The sequence below is a fragment of the Sander lucioperca genome, chromosome 15, assembly GCF_008315115.2.
Source record: "Sander lucioperca isolate FBNREF2018 chromosome 15, SLUC_FBN_1.2, whole genome shotgun sequence".
NCBI classification, from domain to species: domain Eukaryota; kingdom Metazoa; phylum Chordata; class Actinopteri; order Perciformes; family Percidae; genus Sander; species Sander lucioperca.
The window spans coordinates 3,934,048-3,954,300 of NC_050187.1; the positions used below are offsets into that span (position 1 = coordinate 3,934,048).

General features: G+C 42.5%; 1 protein-coding gene across 6 annotated transcripts in view; it reads left to right on the plus strand.

Annotated features, from left to right (window-relative positions):
- Nucleotides 1-20,253, plus strand: part of LOC116056251 (spectrin beta chain, non-erythrocytic 1) — a 197,380-nt gene that overhangs the window by 156,480 nt on the left and 20,647 nt on the right. For 5 of the 6 annotated variants that reach the window (XM_031308414.2, XM_035991915.1, XM_035991914.1 and 2 more), the window contains 7 exons: nucleotides 4,051-4,275; nucleotides 5,082-5,171; nucleotides 6,309-6,587; nucleotides 8,599-8,729; nucleotides 10,004-10,208; nucleotides 11,066-11,440; nucleotides 12,364-12,450. In XM_031308414.2, coding sequence (XP_031164274.1) covers nucleotides 4,051-4,275; nucleotides 5,082-5,171; nucleotides 6,309-6,587; nucleotides 8,599-8,729; nucleotides 10,004-10,208; nucleotides 11,066-11,440; nucleotides 12,364-12,450 — 1,392 coding nt within the window. Of the gene's footprint in view, nucleotides 1-4,050; nucleotides 4,276-5,081; nucleotides 5,172-6,308; nucleotides 6,588-8,598; nucleotides 8,730-10,003; nucleotides 10,209-11,065; nucleotides 11,441-12,363; nucleotides 12,451-16,214; nucleotides 16,404-20,253 lie in introns of those variants that run through there. The other variant, XM_035991916.1, reaches the window with a different exon arrangement.

The window sequence follows — 20,253 nt, forward strand, 5'->3', positions numbered from 1 at the left end:
TTATAAAATCATGCCAACAATTATTATTTTATTGGCTTAGTATTCTATGTATAAAGGCTTTAGGCTGCCCTACACGTTATTGTAGGCCCGGTTTAATATAAAACTTCATTTTATACAATATATGTAGTAGGTGGTCCCTGCTCTATTTCTCTCAGTTCTCTGGCTTTAAAAAACGTTGAAGAACCCTGGTCTAGTTTGTAATGCACAGAAGCATTTCCTGTCCATGGATCAAACTTTAACCCTTGTGTTGTCTTCTGGGTCAAAATTTCAAATAAAAAAATAAATTTTGTGACGTTTTTGGTCACTTTTTTTCAAAGAATTTTTGTCACAAATTTCCGATGTTATTGTCGATTTTTCTGCACTTTTTATGTTTTATTCCAACTTTTTTTGTCACTTTTTCCAACGTTCTTTGATCATTTTTTTTTATTTTTCAAACGCTATAAAATTGAATAACACCCAAATTCAATGAAAGTAGTGAACTGATCATTTATTTTACTTGTAAAGAGTAATGGTTGTATGGAACCATCCACGTTATGTTTTTGGACAATTTGGTTGAAAGAAACCCAAATTTCTGATATAGAAACTTTTTGAAAATGGGTCAAATTTGACCCGAGGACAACAGGAGGGTTACACTTCCTGTAAAGCCTCTCAGTTTGACAGCAGAGTTTCTCTTCCACTAAGTTTCAGAGTGCAGCTGCCGAATACTGAAACCTAAAGGGGAACTATACTATTAAAGTATGTGTCACCAACAAAACACTAGACACTGAATGTGAAGGAGTTGGCTCAAGCTGAGTCCTTAAGTCCTTCTTTGTTTCCGAAGTACAGGCACAGTTCAAAAAGACGAATCCACATATTTCAATTGTACAGAGAGTATTTGGTGGCAGTAATCATTCCTTCTGTCCTAACATGACTGCACTGTAAAGGCCCTGACACACCAACCCGATGGCCGACGTTGGCAGAAAAGGCAGTCAGACTGATCAGTCGTCTCCCCGATGTCAAAGAAGTGCCTCAGAACACACCGAAGCGACGGCGACTTCAGCGTACGTTCTGCGCGTGCACGAGACGTAATACGTCTCCATAACAGCAGGTGGCGCTAATCTGTATTGTCGCCCAAAAAATGAAAACCGGAAATGTGGGTGTGGCTTCTGCAGCCGATAGTAATGGTGGCTTGTTCGTAATGTGATTTCATATTTTATAAAAATAGCTCACCGAAACGTGTTTGTGAAAACATTTTAAGCGAGAAATAGGCCGTGCAGTTGCTGAATCTGTCTTCATTTCAGATCAACAAAGGTCAGTTTAAAAGATTTTCATCAGATTTTGAGAGACTCTAGTCACGCTCATCCCGTTGCCATTTCCGGGTTAGTGCTCCACCAATCAGATTAGTCATTGAATCCGACTGCCCGCCCTCCGACCCAGCAAGTCAGGTCGGCCAAAATGAAGGCGGACGGCTCCTCTGACGGACGACGGCACAGAACACACCGAACAGACTCGAGTCACCGACCTCGCCAGGCTGTCCGACGGCCGATTATTGGGTTGGTGTGTCAGCACCTTAAAAGATGGAGGATTACAACTTTCAGTGGACGGAAAACGCAGGGATGGAGTGGGACCAAAAAATCTACCGGGAAATTTCGTAGACCACCGGCCCTCGGGGTGGTCTGGTGAAAGAATGAACACACAGCACAGCAACACGATCTACACTAGCCCAATGCAAGTAGCGCATTGGAACTGACTGCCAAACTAACTTATGCCATAGCTGGCCAAATTGAGAATAGGAAAGCCACTGCCCTACCTTACAGGTTCCAGGCAAGGCAAGTGGAGGGTCCTAGTTTTGAACTGATTAGATGTAATGTTTTCATAACCCAATGTGTACTTCTAGCTTTGGTTGCTCAAGACAGTAGGCTACAGGGCTATGCCATTTGGGGAGGGGCCGCTCACTGATCCCCCTATATTTATGAAAACCCTAGACATGGTTGGGACCTGCACTTCGTCAGTGCTTTCTGATTAGCCTGTGTTTGTATTGAAATAAGAGGCTGCTGTGGCCTACCGTACGGGTTGAGCAGAGGCTGCACAGTTTGACCAGCGGGCAATGGCCCTCGAAACACTACTGGCCCACCGGGAAAAGTCCTGACTCTCCCGATTGCCACTCCGCTACTGGGAAAGCGCCAAACCCACCAAACTTCAGGGCTGTTTCATGTTCTGGACCAATTTAAAAGATTGTTGTTCCCATCAGTCACTAAAGCCCTTTTACACACCAACCAGACGGCCGACCTTCGGCAGAAAAGGCAGTCAGACTGATCAGTCTCCCCGAGTTGGTCAAAAAAGTGCCTCAGAACACACCGAAGCTACGGCGACTTCAGCGTACGTTCTGCACGTGCGCGAGACGTAATGCGTCTCCATAACAGCAGGTGACGCTAATCTGTATTGTCGCCCAAAAAAAGACAACCGGCAGCTGATTGGACGAACGCATCACGTGGGTCTGGCTGCTGCTTCCGGATTTCAAAGTCAGACCATAATGGCGGCTCTTTCGGAATATAGTTAAAATAAAATAGTTCACCGAAACGTGTTTCTGAAAACATTTTAAGAGAGAAATAGGCCGTGCAGTTGCTGAATCTGTCTTCATTTCAGATCAACAAAGGTCAGTTTAAAAGATTTTCGTCAGATTTTGAGAGGTGTTCATCACGCTCATCTCTCTCATCATTTCCGGGTTAGCACTCCACCAATCAGATTGGTCACTGAGTCCGACTGCCCGCTGGACGATTCAACAAGTCAAATCGGCCCAAATGAAGGCCGACGGCCCCTCGGATGGACAACAGCACAGAACACACCGAACAGACTCGAGTCACCGACCTCGCCAGACTGTCCCACGGCCGATTATAGGGTTGCTGTGTCTGCCATAGACACAGAAGCGTTTAAATATAGGGTCTAGGTTGAAAAAACCCAAAGTTCCCCTTTAAGCTCCAAAACAACAAGCTTCCCATAATTACTCTAAGGTGTTAAAACCCTGAGATCATTATTTTATTCAACCTAGGCACATAACTGTGTTCCTAAATTGATATTTTTTTTTATATTGAGGCACAATTATCGGTCACATTTTGAATGGATTTGTCTGCTGTTTGACCAATAAAAGTTTAAATTAATCAGTGTTCATTCTTGTGATCCTAAGCTCTTAAGGGGAACCTCTTCAATAATTTTTCTATTTGTACAGTCATTAATGGAGAGGGAGTCCAACCACTGCTGCGTACACACACACACACACACACACACACACACACACACACACACACACACACACACACACACACACACACACACAGCAGTTATGTAATCTTTCGTTTGATGTGTTATGAACTCACACTGAGCTGAGACTGAGAAATGTTCTGTGTGTGTGTGTGTGTGTGTGTGTGTGTGTGTGTGTGTGTGTGTGTGTGTGTGAGATGAAGTGTTAGAGATAAATCATTAGCAGAGTGTTTGATCTGTACAGTGAGAGAAAGGATTCCTCCTCCTCTTCCTCTCTGCTCTCATTTAAATCCAGACTCCGCCTGTTTTGTGTGTGTGTGTGTGTGTGTGTGTGTGTGTGTGTGTGTGTGTGTGTGTGTGTGTTTCCCTCTGTGAAGCCTCTTCAGTCTGTTATTTCACCATCTGGCTGCTGAAGGAAGATCATCTCTTTGATTCTTGTGATTTTTATCTTAGACCTTTTTTTCATTTTTCATATCCGTAAAATATTTTTGGACGCAACGCAATAATATCGAGAAGAAGACGAGACGAGGCCTCTGAAGCATCTTTTGTAAAAGCTGTTGTGTCTCCTTATTCGTTTTTTTATGTGGGGGACCAAACATGTGACTCTTCGCTAATAATTTTTTTTAATTCATTTTTAGTTTTTATTTAATGTTTTATTTAGTATTTCATTGATTTCATTTGTTGTTTTTTTTTACTATCATACTTTTGTGTATCTTATGTTATTTTAATTACATGTTTTGAAGTCCTTATCTCTGTGTCTTTTTACGAACATATTGCTTCTCCCTGTCTCACCTGTAACCTGTCCTCCTGCAGATCCTGGAGAGCCAGGTGGAGGTGCGTCAGAAGGAGGTGGAGGAGCTGCAGGGCCAGTCGCAGGCGCTCAGTCAGGAGGGGAAAGGCTCCGATGAGACGGACGGCCAGAGGATCAGCGTGGAGAAGAAGTTCCAGTCGCTGCAGGCGCCGCTGAAGAAGAGACGGGACATTCTCATGGCGTCCCGCGAGATCCACCAGTTCAACCGGGACGTGGAGGACGAGATCGTAAGTAGACCAGAAGACGCTTAACTAGAGATGTTCCGATACTCCGATACTGCCTAAAACGCTGGTATCTGTATCAGGAAGTACTGGAGTTAATGTCTGATACCACATAATAAAGTTCTTAAGAAAATCTACGTTAAAGTAGTTTATTTATGTTTTTTTCCCGTTATAACTGACTGTCAAACTGCAGAATAAAAGAAAGTTCTGGGGCATTCATGTTTCACAAAGAGTTTAACCTGAGCCAGACGGACAACAAAGATAGAAATAATATCACATCCATACAAAGATAGTAGTATACAGCTGTTATACATCATATCATCATACAGAGATAGTAGTATACAGCTGTTATACATCATATCATCATACAGAGATAGTAGTATACAGCTGTTATACATCATATCATCATACAGAGATAGTAGTATACAGCTGTTATACATCATATCATCATACAGAGATAGTAGTATACAGCTGTTATACATCATATCATCATACAGAGATAGTAGTATACAGCTGTTATACATCATATCATCATACAGAGATCGTAGTATACAGCTGTTATACATCATATCATCATACAGAGATCGTAGTATACAGCTGTTATACATCATATCATCATATCACATAATAAAATATATGACACACTGGTATCGGCTATGGCCATCTCTGCATTTAACCCCTCTGGTGCAGGAAGCCAATACGCGATTACATTGTTTTTGTGATTGTTAGGTGCCGAAATTGTGATCAAAATCCGATGAATTGCACATCCGTGGTATTAATAGCAGTAATAATGTGAGCTTGTTTGGGTGCAGCTCTGGGTGGAGGAGAGGATGGCTCTGGCCACATCGACCGACCACGGACACAACCTGCAGACTGTCCAGCTGCTCATCAAGAAGAACCAGGTACACACACAGAGACACACACACACACACACACACACACACACACACACACACACACTCACTCACTCACACACGAAAACACACACACACACACACACACACACACACACACACACACACACTCACTCACTCACTCACTCACTCACGAAAACACACACACACACACACACACACACTCACTCACTCACTCACTCACTCACTCACGAAAACACACACACATACAGAGACACACACACACACACAGACACAAACAGACACACACTCACTCACTCACACACGGAAACACACAGACACACACACACACACACACACAGAGACACACACAGACACACACACACAAAGACACACACTTACCTACTTTATGTGTTCAACCTTTAACCATAATCCTGATTTTGTTAATAGAATAAGCTACGGACAAATGAGTGAAAAATAAAAAAATATACCTTTATTTATTTATTTATTTATATATATATATATATATATATATATATATATATAATTTTTTTTTATTATTATTTATTTATATATATATATATTTTTTCCTTTTCCTGAAATATAATAACTTTTTCAAGACCTACTTTTTTTAAATAGGTCTTTAGATGACCTCTCCGTACTTTATTTTGTGGTTCTAACTGTACTTATTTGTCATACTGTATGTACCTCATTGTATGTTTTATGTAAAGCACTTTGGGATTCTTTATCTGTGAAAAGCGTTTTACTTATATACACGCTTACCTGTTTACTTACTTATTTACTTACTTATGTACTTACTTATGTACTTATGTACTTACTTATTTACTTACTTATGTACTTATGTACTTACTTACTTATGTACTTACTAACATATTTACAAACTTACTTATTTACTTACGTACTTATTTACTTGTTTACTTACTTATGTACTTACTAACTTATTTACATACCTACTTACTTATTTACTTACTTATGTACTTACTAATGTATTTACATACTTACTTACGTACTTACCTACTTACTTCTTTACTTACTTGTTTTCTTACTTACGTACTTACCTACTTACTTGTTTACTTACTTGTTTACCTACTTGTTATCTTATGTACTTACTTACATACTTACTTACTAACTTACGTACTCACTTACTTACTTTGACCCACTCAGACTCTGCAAAAGGAGATCCAGGGCCATCAGCCGCGCTACGACGACATCTTCGAGCGCAGCCAGCACGTCCTGCGGGAGGACAGCCCGACGGCCGAGCTGATCCGCCAGCGGCTCGCCGGGCTCACGGCGCTGTGGGAACAGATCAGGAAGGAGACGGAGAAGCGTCACACCCGCCTCAGCGAGGCCCACGAGGCCCAGCAGTACTACTTCGACGCCGCCGAGGCCGAGGCCTGGATGAGCGAACAGGAGCTCTACATGATGTTAGAGGAGAAGGCCAAGGTGAGGCAGACGTAACAAAGGGTTGAAAACATGGGCGATTTCACACCCTTTTTAGGGGGGCTCAAACTTGTGTGTTATGGCGTTTTTCCACCACATGGTACCTGCTCGACTCGCCTCGACTCTACTCGCCTTTTTTGGTTTTCCATTATTTAAAAAAGTCCCTGGTACCTGCTAACAGGTACTTTATTTAGTCTCACCTCTGTCGAGGTTCCCAGCAACCCAGCGAGCTGAGGCGATACCAAAAGATGACGTGAAAGCCTGCAGACTACTGATTTGTCGGAGAGAATCGTCACTAATCACTGCGTCGTCATTGCTATAGCGACAGACGGGGGTGTCCTGAACAAACTCGTCATTTTTAAACAGTTTAGCCAGCTGTGTTTTTTTTGCTGCCTCCAGCTTCTTCTGAAACTAAATGTGTCTTCTGGCAAACAGCCACATGAGGAGAATCAGAAAAACACACACCTTCCATGTTCTGTGTGTGTGTGTGTGTGTGTCGTGTTAGGTCGCGGCAGTTTCCTGCGGCGTCGCTATGACGACGAGCCATGCTCGCCTCACGCATGAGGCGGTACTGAATTATTTAAATTATTAGTTTAACACTTTTGCAAAGCACTGTATCCGTGTCTCCATCCTCCCCAGCTCCACCCTAAAATCACCACGTCCGGTTTAAAAAAAACAAGGGTGACATCACTGCTGCTACATCCGTTATTTGATCCGTCGATGGTAACGACCAGAGACAGTGAAAGAAATGGACGCCATAGACTTGGACGGAGACCAGTGAAGTCACTTTCCCGGTGATGGCTGAGCGTTACTGAGCAGCCTCCAACTGAGCTTGAAGACGTAGATGTGACGTGAGCAACCTGTCTGAAAGTTGGAAGTCTTCTGGTAGCTGTGCCAAGAGAAATCTGTTCGTGGATAAATGTTCCTTCATATGAATTCACTCGCTACATACCGAAGTATTTCCAGTCCATCAAAACATTGCTGAAATATTTTGTTCCGATGCTTTCATGGACTCTCTATGGGCTTCTCCCTTGACTGTATGATGCCTCCACCCCCACCCCCCCACCCCGATTGCCTGAGAGCTTCTCCTGTACTATACGGTAATTCCTCTACTATGAGACAGTAAGTCTCGTGGTTATGACCCAATCGTTAGCCTATTTTTATAAAAACGTCTGCTACGGAGCCATAACGTGAGGTACAAGGTAATGGAGCCTTTTATACATTGTCGTGTTTCTTTAGAAATAAACAACGGACAAATAGAGTCTTTAAACTCTTCAGATGTAAAGTTATTCTCTGTCAAAGTGACGTCAAAATGAATGGCAGTCAATGGGATGCTAACGGGAGGTGATGGCTTGTTAGCATCAGAATCTCCCCATAGGAGGTACGCTTTGTGGAGGCTCGCTTACCCCCTGGGTAACAACGTGACCTCTCCTCTGGCTCCGCCCTCTGGACTTTCTTTTCTTTGCGTTAGATTATACAAAATAAAATTTCACACATCAGATAAAAAAGTAATAGTCGTCACAGCGTTGGATTCAGGATCTCTGCCCTGTGGCTCGAGCACTTCCTGTTTCTTGGTTTTAGTTTTACTTCACCTGCCAGTTCCTCAGTTCGGAGCCCTTCTATCAGTTTGGTTGGTGTTGGTGTCAGACTGTCTGCTGCTTCTGCCGGTCAGTACACATTCAATAGTCTGATTTAAAAACTCTGATAACTGAGAGAAGAGATTGTCACTCTGAATGCCTGAGATGGTTTCGGTTCCATTGGGTTATAATTTGATCAGAGAGGTTTTTAGTCTGGGTGGAACCATTGTAGTGGTCGGCTCACCCTTTTAGCTCTGAACGTTTTTCAGAAAGTTACACTATTTGCTAAGATACCGTTTTACTGCAGTAAATGTTGAGGTTTAACCGGTAAAGTTGATGAGTTAAGTTAGTTTCAAGATTTAAGTTGACAAGAAAATAACAAGAACAAATCTGTGTGTGTGTGTGTGTGTGTGTGTGTGTGTGTGTGTGTCTCTCAGGACGAGCAGAGTTCGGTGGCCATGCTGAAGAAGCATCAGATCCTGGAGCAGGCGGTGGAGGATTACGCTGACACCGTCCACCAGCTGTCCAGCACCAGCCGGGGCCTGGTGGCCGCCGAACACCCTGACAGGTGAGGGGGAGAGGGTAGAGTTTAGATTCTCTGCCCGAGCCCGAACCGGACCCGGCCGATATTTTACGCCGCTATGATCGGGCCGGGCCCTGGTTCAAGCATTTGTGTTTTTTTAATCATGACTTTATTAGCCTTATTCGTGAGGAGCAAGCTCTGCCTCTCCAGGTTCTCCCGTAGCTCTGGGTGGACGTCCTGACCTGACTTGAGTGCGAGGTAAACTGGGCTACATCGTCTCCCCCCTCTGCAGCACGGCCAATTAGGTGATGGAGACCAGAAAGTCTCCTCTATGGTTCCAGGTCTTTGATTATGTTGCTGCCTTGATCTGTTCCCCTCACTATTCGGCTGAGGGAGCTTATAGGGTCGAGGTTTTTTTTTACGTTTCTTCATTCGGATCCATTTGCGATCCGTTCTGAATAAACAAACAGTGCAGTTTACATGCTTCGTCCTTGTTGCATTATTCAATAAGATAATTCTAAACAGATTTCTGTAGTTCTGAACATCAGTTAAAACTGTGCAATAGTTTCATTTATTTATGACATTAGGCCTTTTATGGAAGTGCAACATACTCCTTTTTATTGTATTCTATTTATTCATGTGTGTATGTAGTATGTGTTAGATAAATAGTGCTGTAGATGTCTGGTTCAATGTTTGTGTTGTGGTTATGTGTCATAACGGTGTCTAACTGCGTGTCAATCACTGCTCATGCACACGCATTCATTCTCCCTTGTGGGGGGAGGGGCTTAGGAGATGGTTTTGGGCTTTAGCAGAAAGGGGGGAGGGACTGAGAGGTTGTCGATGTTCCAGAAGTCCTGGATCTTCACAATCCTACCTACAGCACCTTTAAGAGCACAGAGATGAATACAGGTTTTAGGACATGCATAATAAATCACAACACCACTTAATAACACAATAACAACATGGTAGACAGTGTGAAGAAAGACAGCCCACGTCGTTTAAATAACAAATGCACCTGCGCCCATGGGCGTGCTGGTCTTACAGGGAGGTGTGTTCAGGTGCATTCTGGGCGTGCTGGTCTTACAGGGAGGTGTGTTCAGGTGCATTCTGGGAGTATTGCTATCTTGAGGCAGCGGGAAGTGATTGACCAACAAAAACCTGGTCTAAAGTCAATAACGCAGCATTTCATTGTTATTTTAACAGCAAATTAGTAAAATCATCATACGGAAACCATACTGTTGAGCTCTATTGAAGGGAGAAAGAGGGAAAAACAGAACTAAACTAAAGCTAATCCCTGAGTTTCTGTCCTGGTTCTGCAGCGAGCGTATCGGTATGCGTCAGTCCCAGGTGGATAAGCTGTACGCCGGGCTGAAGGACTTGTCGGAGGAGCGTCGGGGGAAGCTGGACGAGCGTCTGCGTCTCTTCCAGCTGAACCGCGAGGTGGACGACCTGGAGCAGTGGATCGCTGAGAGGGAGGTGGTGGCCGGGTCCCACGAGCTGGGACAGGACTACGAGCACGTCACCGTGAGTACAACACAGGGCTGCACAATACATCGCGTTTACTTATTATAAAAGTAGTTTTTAAAATCTGTAATTCTACTTTTAATTAAGTATTTTTTCTTTAAAGTATTGTACTAAAACCTCTCCACTACTGAGTAAAAAAAAAAAAGTAAATAAAAGGGTCTCTAACAAAGCACAATGTGGCTTTGTGCCCCTTATCAAATCACAAAAGCCTGTGATTTATAATGTGATTTTAAGTATAAATAAGATATTAAATAAGTATAAATGTAGAAGTGTACATCTTCAAGTAACTTTTACTTTGATAGATTTTTATACCGGTAATTTGATTGTACTTTGATTGTTTTAGTCAATTTTATAGAATTTGAAGAAAAAACAATTGATAAAAGAAAGTTGAAAAAAAAAAAAAAAAAAAGTCAAAAATGTTTAAAAAAAAAAGTGACAAAAATATTTAAAAAAGTGACAAAAATATTTAAAAAAGTGACAAAAATGTTAAGAAAAGTGACAAAAATTACAGATGTACAAAAAAAGCTTTCAATATTTCAAAAGGCTCAAAAAGTCAACAAACGTTTAAAAAAGTGACAAAAATGTTAAAACAGTGACAAAAATTTCAGAAAAAAAGTGACAAAAATATTAACAAAAAACGTGACAAATGTACAAAAAAAAAAAGCTTTCAATATTTCAAAAGGCTCAAAAAGTCGACAAACATTGAAAAAAGTGACAAAAACATTGGTGGGAAAGCCACAAAAGTGTCGAAAAAGACGTCCAAAATGTCTTTTAAAATGTTGACTCAGAAAAAGAAAAAGTTGCAGTTTGACGGGAAGACAGCCCGAGGGTTAATCTCTACTACCGTGTTTCTGCAGATGCTGCAGGAGCGTTTCCGAGAGTTCGCCCGCGACACGGGGACCATCGGCCAGGAGCGCGTGGACACGGTGAACCGGCAGGCGGACGAGTTGATCAACGGCGGCCACGCCGACGCCGCCACCGTCGCCGAGTGGAAGGACGGCCTGAACGAGGCGTGGGCCGACCTGCTGGAGCTCATCGACACGCGCACGCAGATCCTCGCCGCCTCCTACGAGCTGCACAAGTTCTACCACGACGCCAAGGAGATCCTCAACCGCATCCTGGACAAACACAAGAAGCTGCCGGAGGAGCTCGGCCGCGACCAGAACACGGTGGAGACGCTGCAGAGGATGCACACGACCTTCCAACACGACATCCAGGCGCTGGGAACGCAGGTACTAACACTGGGCGCTGGGAACACTGGTACTAAAATGTTCAATGCCTTATCGCGCTGATGTGACCGAGCCAGACCCGAAAATCTGTTCTAAATATCTGTCCAAACCCGTCGGGTACCGTCGAGTCCCGACGGGCAAGGCCGGGTATCCATCCTCTACTGGGAACACAGGTACAGGGGAAGTACAAGAAGTTAAAATTAAAACTCATTCCCCTCGTTTTTAGGAATTTCTCGAATAAAACATAACAGCTTTTGAATGTTGGATGATGTGAAAATTGTACCTGAATGTCAGACTGTTCGGGAAGTTCTCAGCGTGGGGCTTTCAGCTTTGTGACGCTGGAGCTTTTCACGTGATTCGCCTTCGCTTCTGACACCGATGTTTAAGGGTCCTATCTCGCACCCGGCGCAGCGCGAAGCCTGACGCAAGTGTCTTTGCTAGTTTAAGACCGACGCAGTTGTCAATTTCCCGTCCAGCGCCCACGTCATTTAAATTGCAAATGCACAGCACACACACTATGCTTGTTACACACACAGGGACGCACAGCAGCACACACACATGCAGAAGATTACTAATAAAAATATTACGGTGTAAATCCTCCATAACAGCAATGCTCCAAGGTCCAAACGCGCCTGGCTTTTAAAGGGAATGGGAGATGACACTCTTATTGGCTTATTGCATTTTACGCCCAAAACACACCTCTGATTAATGAAGACACTAAGTACAACCCTTTAGAACCATGCACCCGGCACACGGACCCTTTTTTCTGCCGTCAAACTAGCAAAAGTGAATTTGGACAAGCCCTAAACACACCTGCGCCATGCACTTCACGCCGTGCGCTTAGATCGTTAAAATAGGGCCCTGAATGTGTTTGTAACCAACCTGAACGTCTTCCTCCTCCTCCTCTTCTTTCTCTTTGCTCTCAGGTGCGGCAGCTTCAGGAAGACGCGATCCGTCTGCAGTCGGCCTACGCCGGAGATAAAGCTGACGACATTCAGAAGAGAGAAGGAGAGGTGAGCTTTAAGTCTCAGGCGACCGTGAAACAGAAACCACGTCACGACTCGGCTCAGTTTACTTCAGCATTCAGTCAGTAAATCTGAGTCTCAGTAAAAACATCCCTAATTTATCCATCTATCATTGTCAGTATTTGTCTTCCATGTAAACATAGAACAACCTCTTTCTCTTACTGGTTGAACTGAAAGTGAACTGGACTGATGTTGATTTAATGAAGTCACTGTGAACGACTGCATGCTGCTCTGCTGCTGCACTAACTCCGCACCGTTCCTCCGCCCTGACAAATTAAACTAAAACCATTATAGGTGGTCAGATTCCCAGAGAGAAGAATCTCAAATACAGGCTTTTTCCTAACTCAGAATTAGGGTTGGGTATCATTTGGTTTTTTTCCAATACCAGTGCTAAATACTTTTAACTCTTGTGTTGTCCTCGGGTCAAATTTGACCCGTTTTCAAAGTTTTTTTATATCAGAAATATGGGTTTCTTTCATCCAAATTGCCCAAAAGTAACATGGATGCATGGATGTACGTACGTTGTATGGAAGCCATAAAACATTCTTCGCAGGTAAAATGAATGATTAATTCCATTGAATGTTGGGTGTTTTATTACATTTTATACCAGTTAAAAAAAAAAAGAAATGGTTTCACTAAACTTTGACATAAACTGTGATTCACTCAACATCCTCTGATCTTTTTTAAACAAAAAATGAAGGTATAAAGTCATCTAAATTAGGTTCATTGACCGTGAATTTTAAAAAAGCGTTTTTAAAAGTGTCAAAAGCGCCAACAAAAGTTCATTTTCAATTTTGACCCAGAAGGACAACAAGTTCAAGGTCTACGGGAAGACAACACAAGGGTTAAAACGGTGCCAGTGCCTGAACCGAAATATATATAATATATTTATAATGTATATAATATAAAATATAAAAAAGGAGCACAAAACGACAGTTGGCGACATTAAAGAACGGCTCGTTTTTTGCTAAGGCCATATGGTCAAAATTAAATGATTTGATTAATAATGTAATAATAATAACTTATAACAATGACTTATTTCACCAGTAAATTGCTGGTAAATGACAAAAACAAAAACCAGATGGGAAAAGGGTATTTTACAATAACTTTGAATGCACCACGAGGCTGGCGAGTTTCAAGAGATCTGTGTTGTTTTTCCGACAACAGCAGCTGCAGTCAGACTGTTACGTCCCGCTGTTGGATCCTCTACAGGGAATTACAGTCACGCTTTACACCTCTTAACGTTAGCTGTCAGCATTTTAACCCTTGGGTTTAATCCAGCTAGTAGCTAACGGTAACGTAGCGTCCCGTGCAGCCATGCTTCTGAAAAAAAAAAGTCAGGCACCGAAATGAGGCGCCGAAATTTTCGTTCTTATTCGGTCTCGTTAGTACCGTTTACGTTGGAACCGGTGCTCTATTAGCACCGCGTTTCGGTACTCAACCCTACTCAGAATAGGCCTTTGAGTGGGGGGGGCTACGCACGTCAGTAAGCATGATTGGTTAGCGTACAGTAAAGGCAATAAATGTGACAACTTTGAAAGGATTAAAATGCCAAACATGCTCTGGTTTCAGCTTCTAAAAAAGGCTTTGCTGCGTTTTCCTATTCATAAAATATGAAATATATCGTTGTAAACTAGAATCTCTTTGGGTTTTGGACATTTGAAAGCATCTTGGGAACTTGTGATGGACATTTTTCATCATTTTCTAATTAAGGAATCAATGGATCGTAGAAAATAAAAGGCAGATTCATCATTAGTTGTTGGCTGCAGCCTTAAATCACACATGTGTGACTCACATCTTTTTGGTCTGGATTAAAAAAATTAAAAAATGCGCCAGTGCGTATGCTCGGTCCGCTTGCAGTAAAGACAGAGTCTGTGTCCATAGAAATTTATATGCATTTGCCTGTTCTTTCTGACAATTAAATGAACAAAGCTGGCTATTATGCTTGAGTAAGTGAAACCCCAAATCAACGAAACTGCTTAAAATAACAATATTAATATGTAAATATCAGCGTTAAAATCCCTGGGAGAGTCGGACACAGCCATACTCTGGACGGGAAAAGTGAGATCAGCGCTCATTATTAAAGTTTATATTCTGCTTGTTCAACGGCTGTTTTTAAAATGTTCTTAAACACAATTGAAGAGGATTTTAATTGATATTTTTTTCCCTCAATTCTTATTATTTTTGCACTGATTTTCCTTTGGTATGGCACCAAAAGTTTCCCTATGCGGGAAAAATCCCTGGAATAAGACAAATGATAGGCCGAATCACTGTGGTGATTTCAGGGCTGTTTCATGTTAAACTTAAAGGATCTTACTCTTTAACTAAAAGGTCTATCTCTGTAGGGATCCTTTCATAATGTTGTCAGACACTTAGAATAATAATCTGAGTCTGTCAGCGGCAACAACAGAACTTTTAGTGGACAGAAATTCGCGATGCACATTTGCCCCGTAGGTTTACCTACACATTCTCAATCCCATCGCGTAAAATATGGACGCTTGGTCCAGGTGCCTTTGGCGTTGTTATTGACGCTAAAAGTCTCCTTTAGCGTCAGATCTAAACGCGCTTGGTCGGGACTATTGGCGTCACTTTTGACAAAGTTAGGTTAAGGAAAAGGTCATGGGTGGACTTACGTTTACATGACACACGGGACAAGAACGGGACGGTTGGGTTTAGGTAAAGAAGAACGGGATAGTTGGGTTTAGTTAAAGAAGGACGGGACAGTTGGGTTTAGGTAAAGAAGAACGGGACAGTTGGGTTTAGGAAAAGAAGAACGGGACGGTTGGGTTTAGGTAAAGAAGAACGGGACAGTTGGGTTTAGGAAAAGAAGAACGGAACGGTTGGGTTTAGGTAAAGAAGAACGGGACAGTTGGGTTTAGGTAAAGATGGACGGGAGAGTTGGGTTTAGGTAAAGAAGGACGGGACAGTTGAGTTTAGGTAAAGAAGGATGGGACGGTTGGGTTTAGGAAAAGAAGAACGGGACGGTTGGGTTTAGGTAAAGAAGAACGGGACAGTTGGGTTTAGGTAAAGAAGAACGGGATAGTTGGGTTTAGGTAAAGAAGGACGGGACAGTTGAGTTTAGGTAAAGAAGGACGGGATAGTTGGGTTTAGGTAAAGAAGGATGGGACGGTTGGGTTTAGGAAAAGAAGAACGGGACAGTTGGGTTTAGTTAAAGAAGAACGGGACGGTTGGGTTTAGGTAAAGAAGAACGGGACGGTTGGGTTTAGGTAAAGAAGAACGGGACGGTTGGGTTTAGGTAAAGAAGAATGGGACGGTTGGGTTTAGGTAAAGAAGAACGGGACGGTTGGGTTTAGGTAAAGAAGAACGGGACGGTTGGGTTTAGGTAAAGAAGAACAAGACAGTTGGGTTTTTGCGTCGTATCTGACAGCCACTGCCCAAACGTCCGTATTTTATGAGTTCGGAGTGAGAACAGGTTGGGGGTACATTGCAGCCCGGTCTGTGGCTGCTGGTTACAGCGTTCACGCTTAATACCGGACCAGTTTCAGAGATTGTTGTTCCTATCAGTCACTTACACACAAAAACATAGGAACATAGTGTCCAGGTTGAAAAAAACCGAAATGACGCTTTTAATCAGATCTCGAATCATAAATGTAATGAAAAGGGGAAATCAGTGGCGATACCCAGCCCTACTTCAGAGTGTTGATGATGATACCACACTGAGTGTTTTTTTGTGTTTTTGTGACCATTCCCTGTATGTCCGTTTCCCTGCATATCCTCCCTGTCCCGCCCAGAAGAGAAAGGGAGAGGTGAGACTCCGTTTACCCACAAACATTGGCTTTGCATCAGTCTTCATTTTGGCTGCAGTTTTTTTATTTTTTAATATATATATATATATATTTTTTTGGACTAAAATGTTGATGAAGTTTAGTGACATTTTAGTTTGTTTTCATGCAGTTTAGCTCTGGCCGAGTCTTGTGTCGCAGACCGGAGGCCTGTACTACGAATCAAGATCAACATGCCCTGGATTTATTACCTGGCTTCACCTAACCTAACAACCGCGGTCCCACATAAGCTGTGTCACGACGGTGGTCAACAACTAGTTAAATCAACCCAGGGTTTCCCAATCCAGCGCGTTCACATATGAGAGGCAGTGTTGGCACAGCACGACCAATCGCAAACGTCTACCAGAGCCGCATATTTTACATAAGAAGAGCAAACTATAATTCCTCATAAATATGAAGAACACAGACACGGTTTTACAGGCAAAACGCAGGAAGGAAAGCTGAGAAAAAAATAGCCGACGCTGAAAATGCGTAAATCACAACTCTTATCAATATCACTTCCCCATCAGTCAGGACCAAGATCTGACCATAATTACACTTGTCCTTTCCATAAACTGTCGTTGCTTTAGCCTATTTTATTATCAGTTGCAACCCCAGCAGTGGTAAGTGATCGTGAGAGCAAATAAAAATATAAAAACATAATTCAAACCGATGTGTGGCTTTGGCAACACACGGCTCAAAAAGCCGACATATAGCCTATACGTAATTCCCTCCGCTCAAAATCTATATCTTTCATAAAAATACCCATCGGGGAATGTTAACGGGGTTGTCGGTCTCTAAATGTTTTAACTTTTCTGAGTGCACCTTTCTCTCTTCGCGCACCAAGCTCCACCGGAGTATTGATTGGTCAGTAGGCGGTGCTTTAAAGCCCCAGACACACCAACCAGACGGCTGACCGTCGGCAGAAAAGGCAGTTGGACTGATCCGTCTCCCCAAATTGGTCAAAAAAGTGCCTCGGAGCACACCGAAGAGACGAGACGTAATACGTCTCCATAACAGCAGGCGGCGCTAATCTGTATTGTCGCCCAAAAATGAAAACCGGCAGCTGATTGGACGAACGCGTCACGTGGGTCTGGTTTCTCCGGAAATTCACAGCCAGACTGTCATGGCGACTCGTTCAGAATACGATCTCATATTGGACTAAAATAGTTCACCGAAACGTGTTTCTGAAAACATTTTAAGAGAGAAATAGGCCGTGCAGTTGCTGAATCTGTCTTCATTTCAGATCGACAAAGGTCAGTTTAAAAGATTTTCGTCAGATTTTGAGAGACTCTAGTCACGCTCATCCCGCTCCCCGTTTCCTGGTTAGCTCTCCACCAATCAGATGGGTCATTTGAGTCTGACTGTCGGCAGTGCCCGCCCCGCCGATTATACATGTCAAATCGGCCAAAATGAAGGCCGACGCCCCCTCGGACGGACGACGGCACGGAACACACCGAACAGACTCGAGTCACCGACCTCGCCAGACTGTCCAACGGCCGATTATTGGCCCGACCGGTTGATCTCTAATCTCCAACATAACCTTCTCCCGAGCAGGTTAGGTGTTAAGCATAAGTTACCACAGCGATGTAACCCGGTAACAAGTGATCCACCGTCGTGATACACAAAACCCTGGGTTGAACCTGAAGTTACCTCGTTAGCGCCAAATCTTGCTTCGTAGTACAGGCCTCTGGGGATTTTGCAACCACTTGTTGGGTTTGTTTCGTGTCTTTCTTCAGTCGCTGTGTGGGTGGAAGTCAACAAAAACTTTTTTTTTCTGATTGACAACTTACCTGAAGCAGTAAACTCCACCCGCCTGTGCATCTGAGGAGGTTGAAACAAACGCTGCTAGTAGTTTGCCAGCGGTGGAATATAACTAAGTACATTTACTCCAGTACTTGTACTTAAGTCCAAATGTTGAGGTACTTGTACTTTACTTGCGTCTTTTCTTTTCATGCCACTTTCTACTTCTACTCCGCTACATGTCAGAGAGAAATATTGTACTTTTTACTCCACTACATTCATCTGTTACAGCTTTAGTTACTAGTTACTTTACACATTAAGATCCCTGCACACAAAACACATGCAGTTTATAAAATCAGATGTTTTATTATGAATTATACCCAACAATTTAACGGCCTATACTTAGTTGATTGACAGAACTGTTTGGATCGTTTCGATTTTTCTGCATTAAGTACTTTTAATGCTTTAAGTACATTTTCCTGATGATACTTAAAGACTTTTACTTAAGTAACAGAGTATTTTGACAGTGCGGTATTAGTACTTTTACTGAAGTAAAGGAGCTGAATACTTCTTCCACCGCTGCAGTTTGCAAACATAGTTTGGGTCCCGGTCAGTTAGAAGACGTAGGCCTCTAAGGCAAGCGTTCCTCAAATCAAATCCAGATGCATTTTTAATATTTAACGGCTGCACACAGTCGTGCAATCAAATGTTTTTAGTTGGCTTATGCTAACATGTAGTTAGCAACATATTGCTTTCGGGGTTAGCCCTATGTTCCCACAGCCCTATGGTCCCACAGCCCTATGTTCCCACAGCCCTATGTTCCTACAGCCCTATGGTCCCACAGCCCTATGGTCCCACAGCCCTATGTTCCCACAGCCCTATGTTCCCACAGCCCTATGGTCCCACAGCCCTATGTTCCCACAGCCCTATGTTCCCACAGCCCTATGGTCCCACAGCCCTATGTTCCTACAGCCCTATGTTCCCACAGCCCTATGGTCCCACAGCCCTATGTTCCCACAGCCCTATGTTCCCACAGCCCTATGTTCCCACAGCCCTATGTTCCCACAGCCCTATGTTCCCACATTTCTAAGAATTATTTTTTCACTGAAAATTTGGCGCTATGTTCCCACATTTCTAGGACATTTTCAAAATTAGGTTTTGTGTTCCTACATTTCCTTTCAATTTAAGCCTTATCCTCCCACAACATTTTTTAGGGTTATGGGGTTACGGGGATAAAATCAGATACAAATTTAAGAAAAAGGAACTGTGGGAACATAGGGCACGCTCCCTTTCTTTCAGTCGTCTACGGCCCCGTTTCCATCAACAGTGTTAACTACGTCTCAGTGTCAGATGGTCTGTGGCTGAAACTGTTACTGAGAGGAGTGAAAATATTCTGCTTTTCAGTCTGGGGAAGATAAAGATTATTTGTTTTAACCCTTGTGTTGTCCTACTCTCGACCATGAACTTGTTGTCCTTCCGTCAAAATTGAAAGCTCAAAAATGAGCTTTTTATTGATGGTCAATAAACCTAATTTAAATGACGGTATAGCTCATTTTTGAGTTAACAAAAAGCATAAATTATGAATTATGTTGATTGATATTTAAAATGAAAGGACGTTGAGTGAATCACAGACTAGTTTATGTCAAAGTTTTTAGTCAGGAGACCATTTAAATATTTTTTTTCAAATGCTATAAAATTGAATAAAACACCCAAAATTCAATGGAATAATCATAAATTTTACCTGTGAAGAACATCACAGCACGCGTCCAAGTTATTTTGGGGCAATTTGGTTGTAAGAAACCCATATTTCTGATATAAAAAACTTTGAAAACAACACAATGGTTAAATGGCAAAAACATTAGACATTGATTCTGCAGACGGTTGTAATCAGTGGTGTAGTCTACGTGATACGCAGGTATACGCTGTATACCCACTAAGAAAGCTCCAGGATTTCCATACACACACTTAGAAATGCCCAATGACACGCAACAACATACTTTCCATTATATTTTTAACATATTTAGAATTGTCGTCTGTGTTTTCGCTCTTCACATAGGATAAATATAGGTATTTCCACCGTAAATTGGTGCATAAAAGTGTATCCGAATACAGGAAATTAAGTCGTTGATGCTCAAAACTTCCCTGTGTATGTATGTATGTATGTATATATATATATATATACAGTACAGTATACCCACTACAATACATTAGACTAGACCACTGGTTGTAGCCGAAACATAGTGAAGGAAAAGGTAGCGCATCTCAA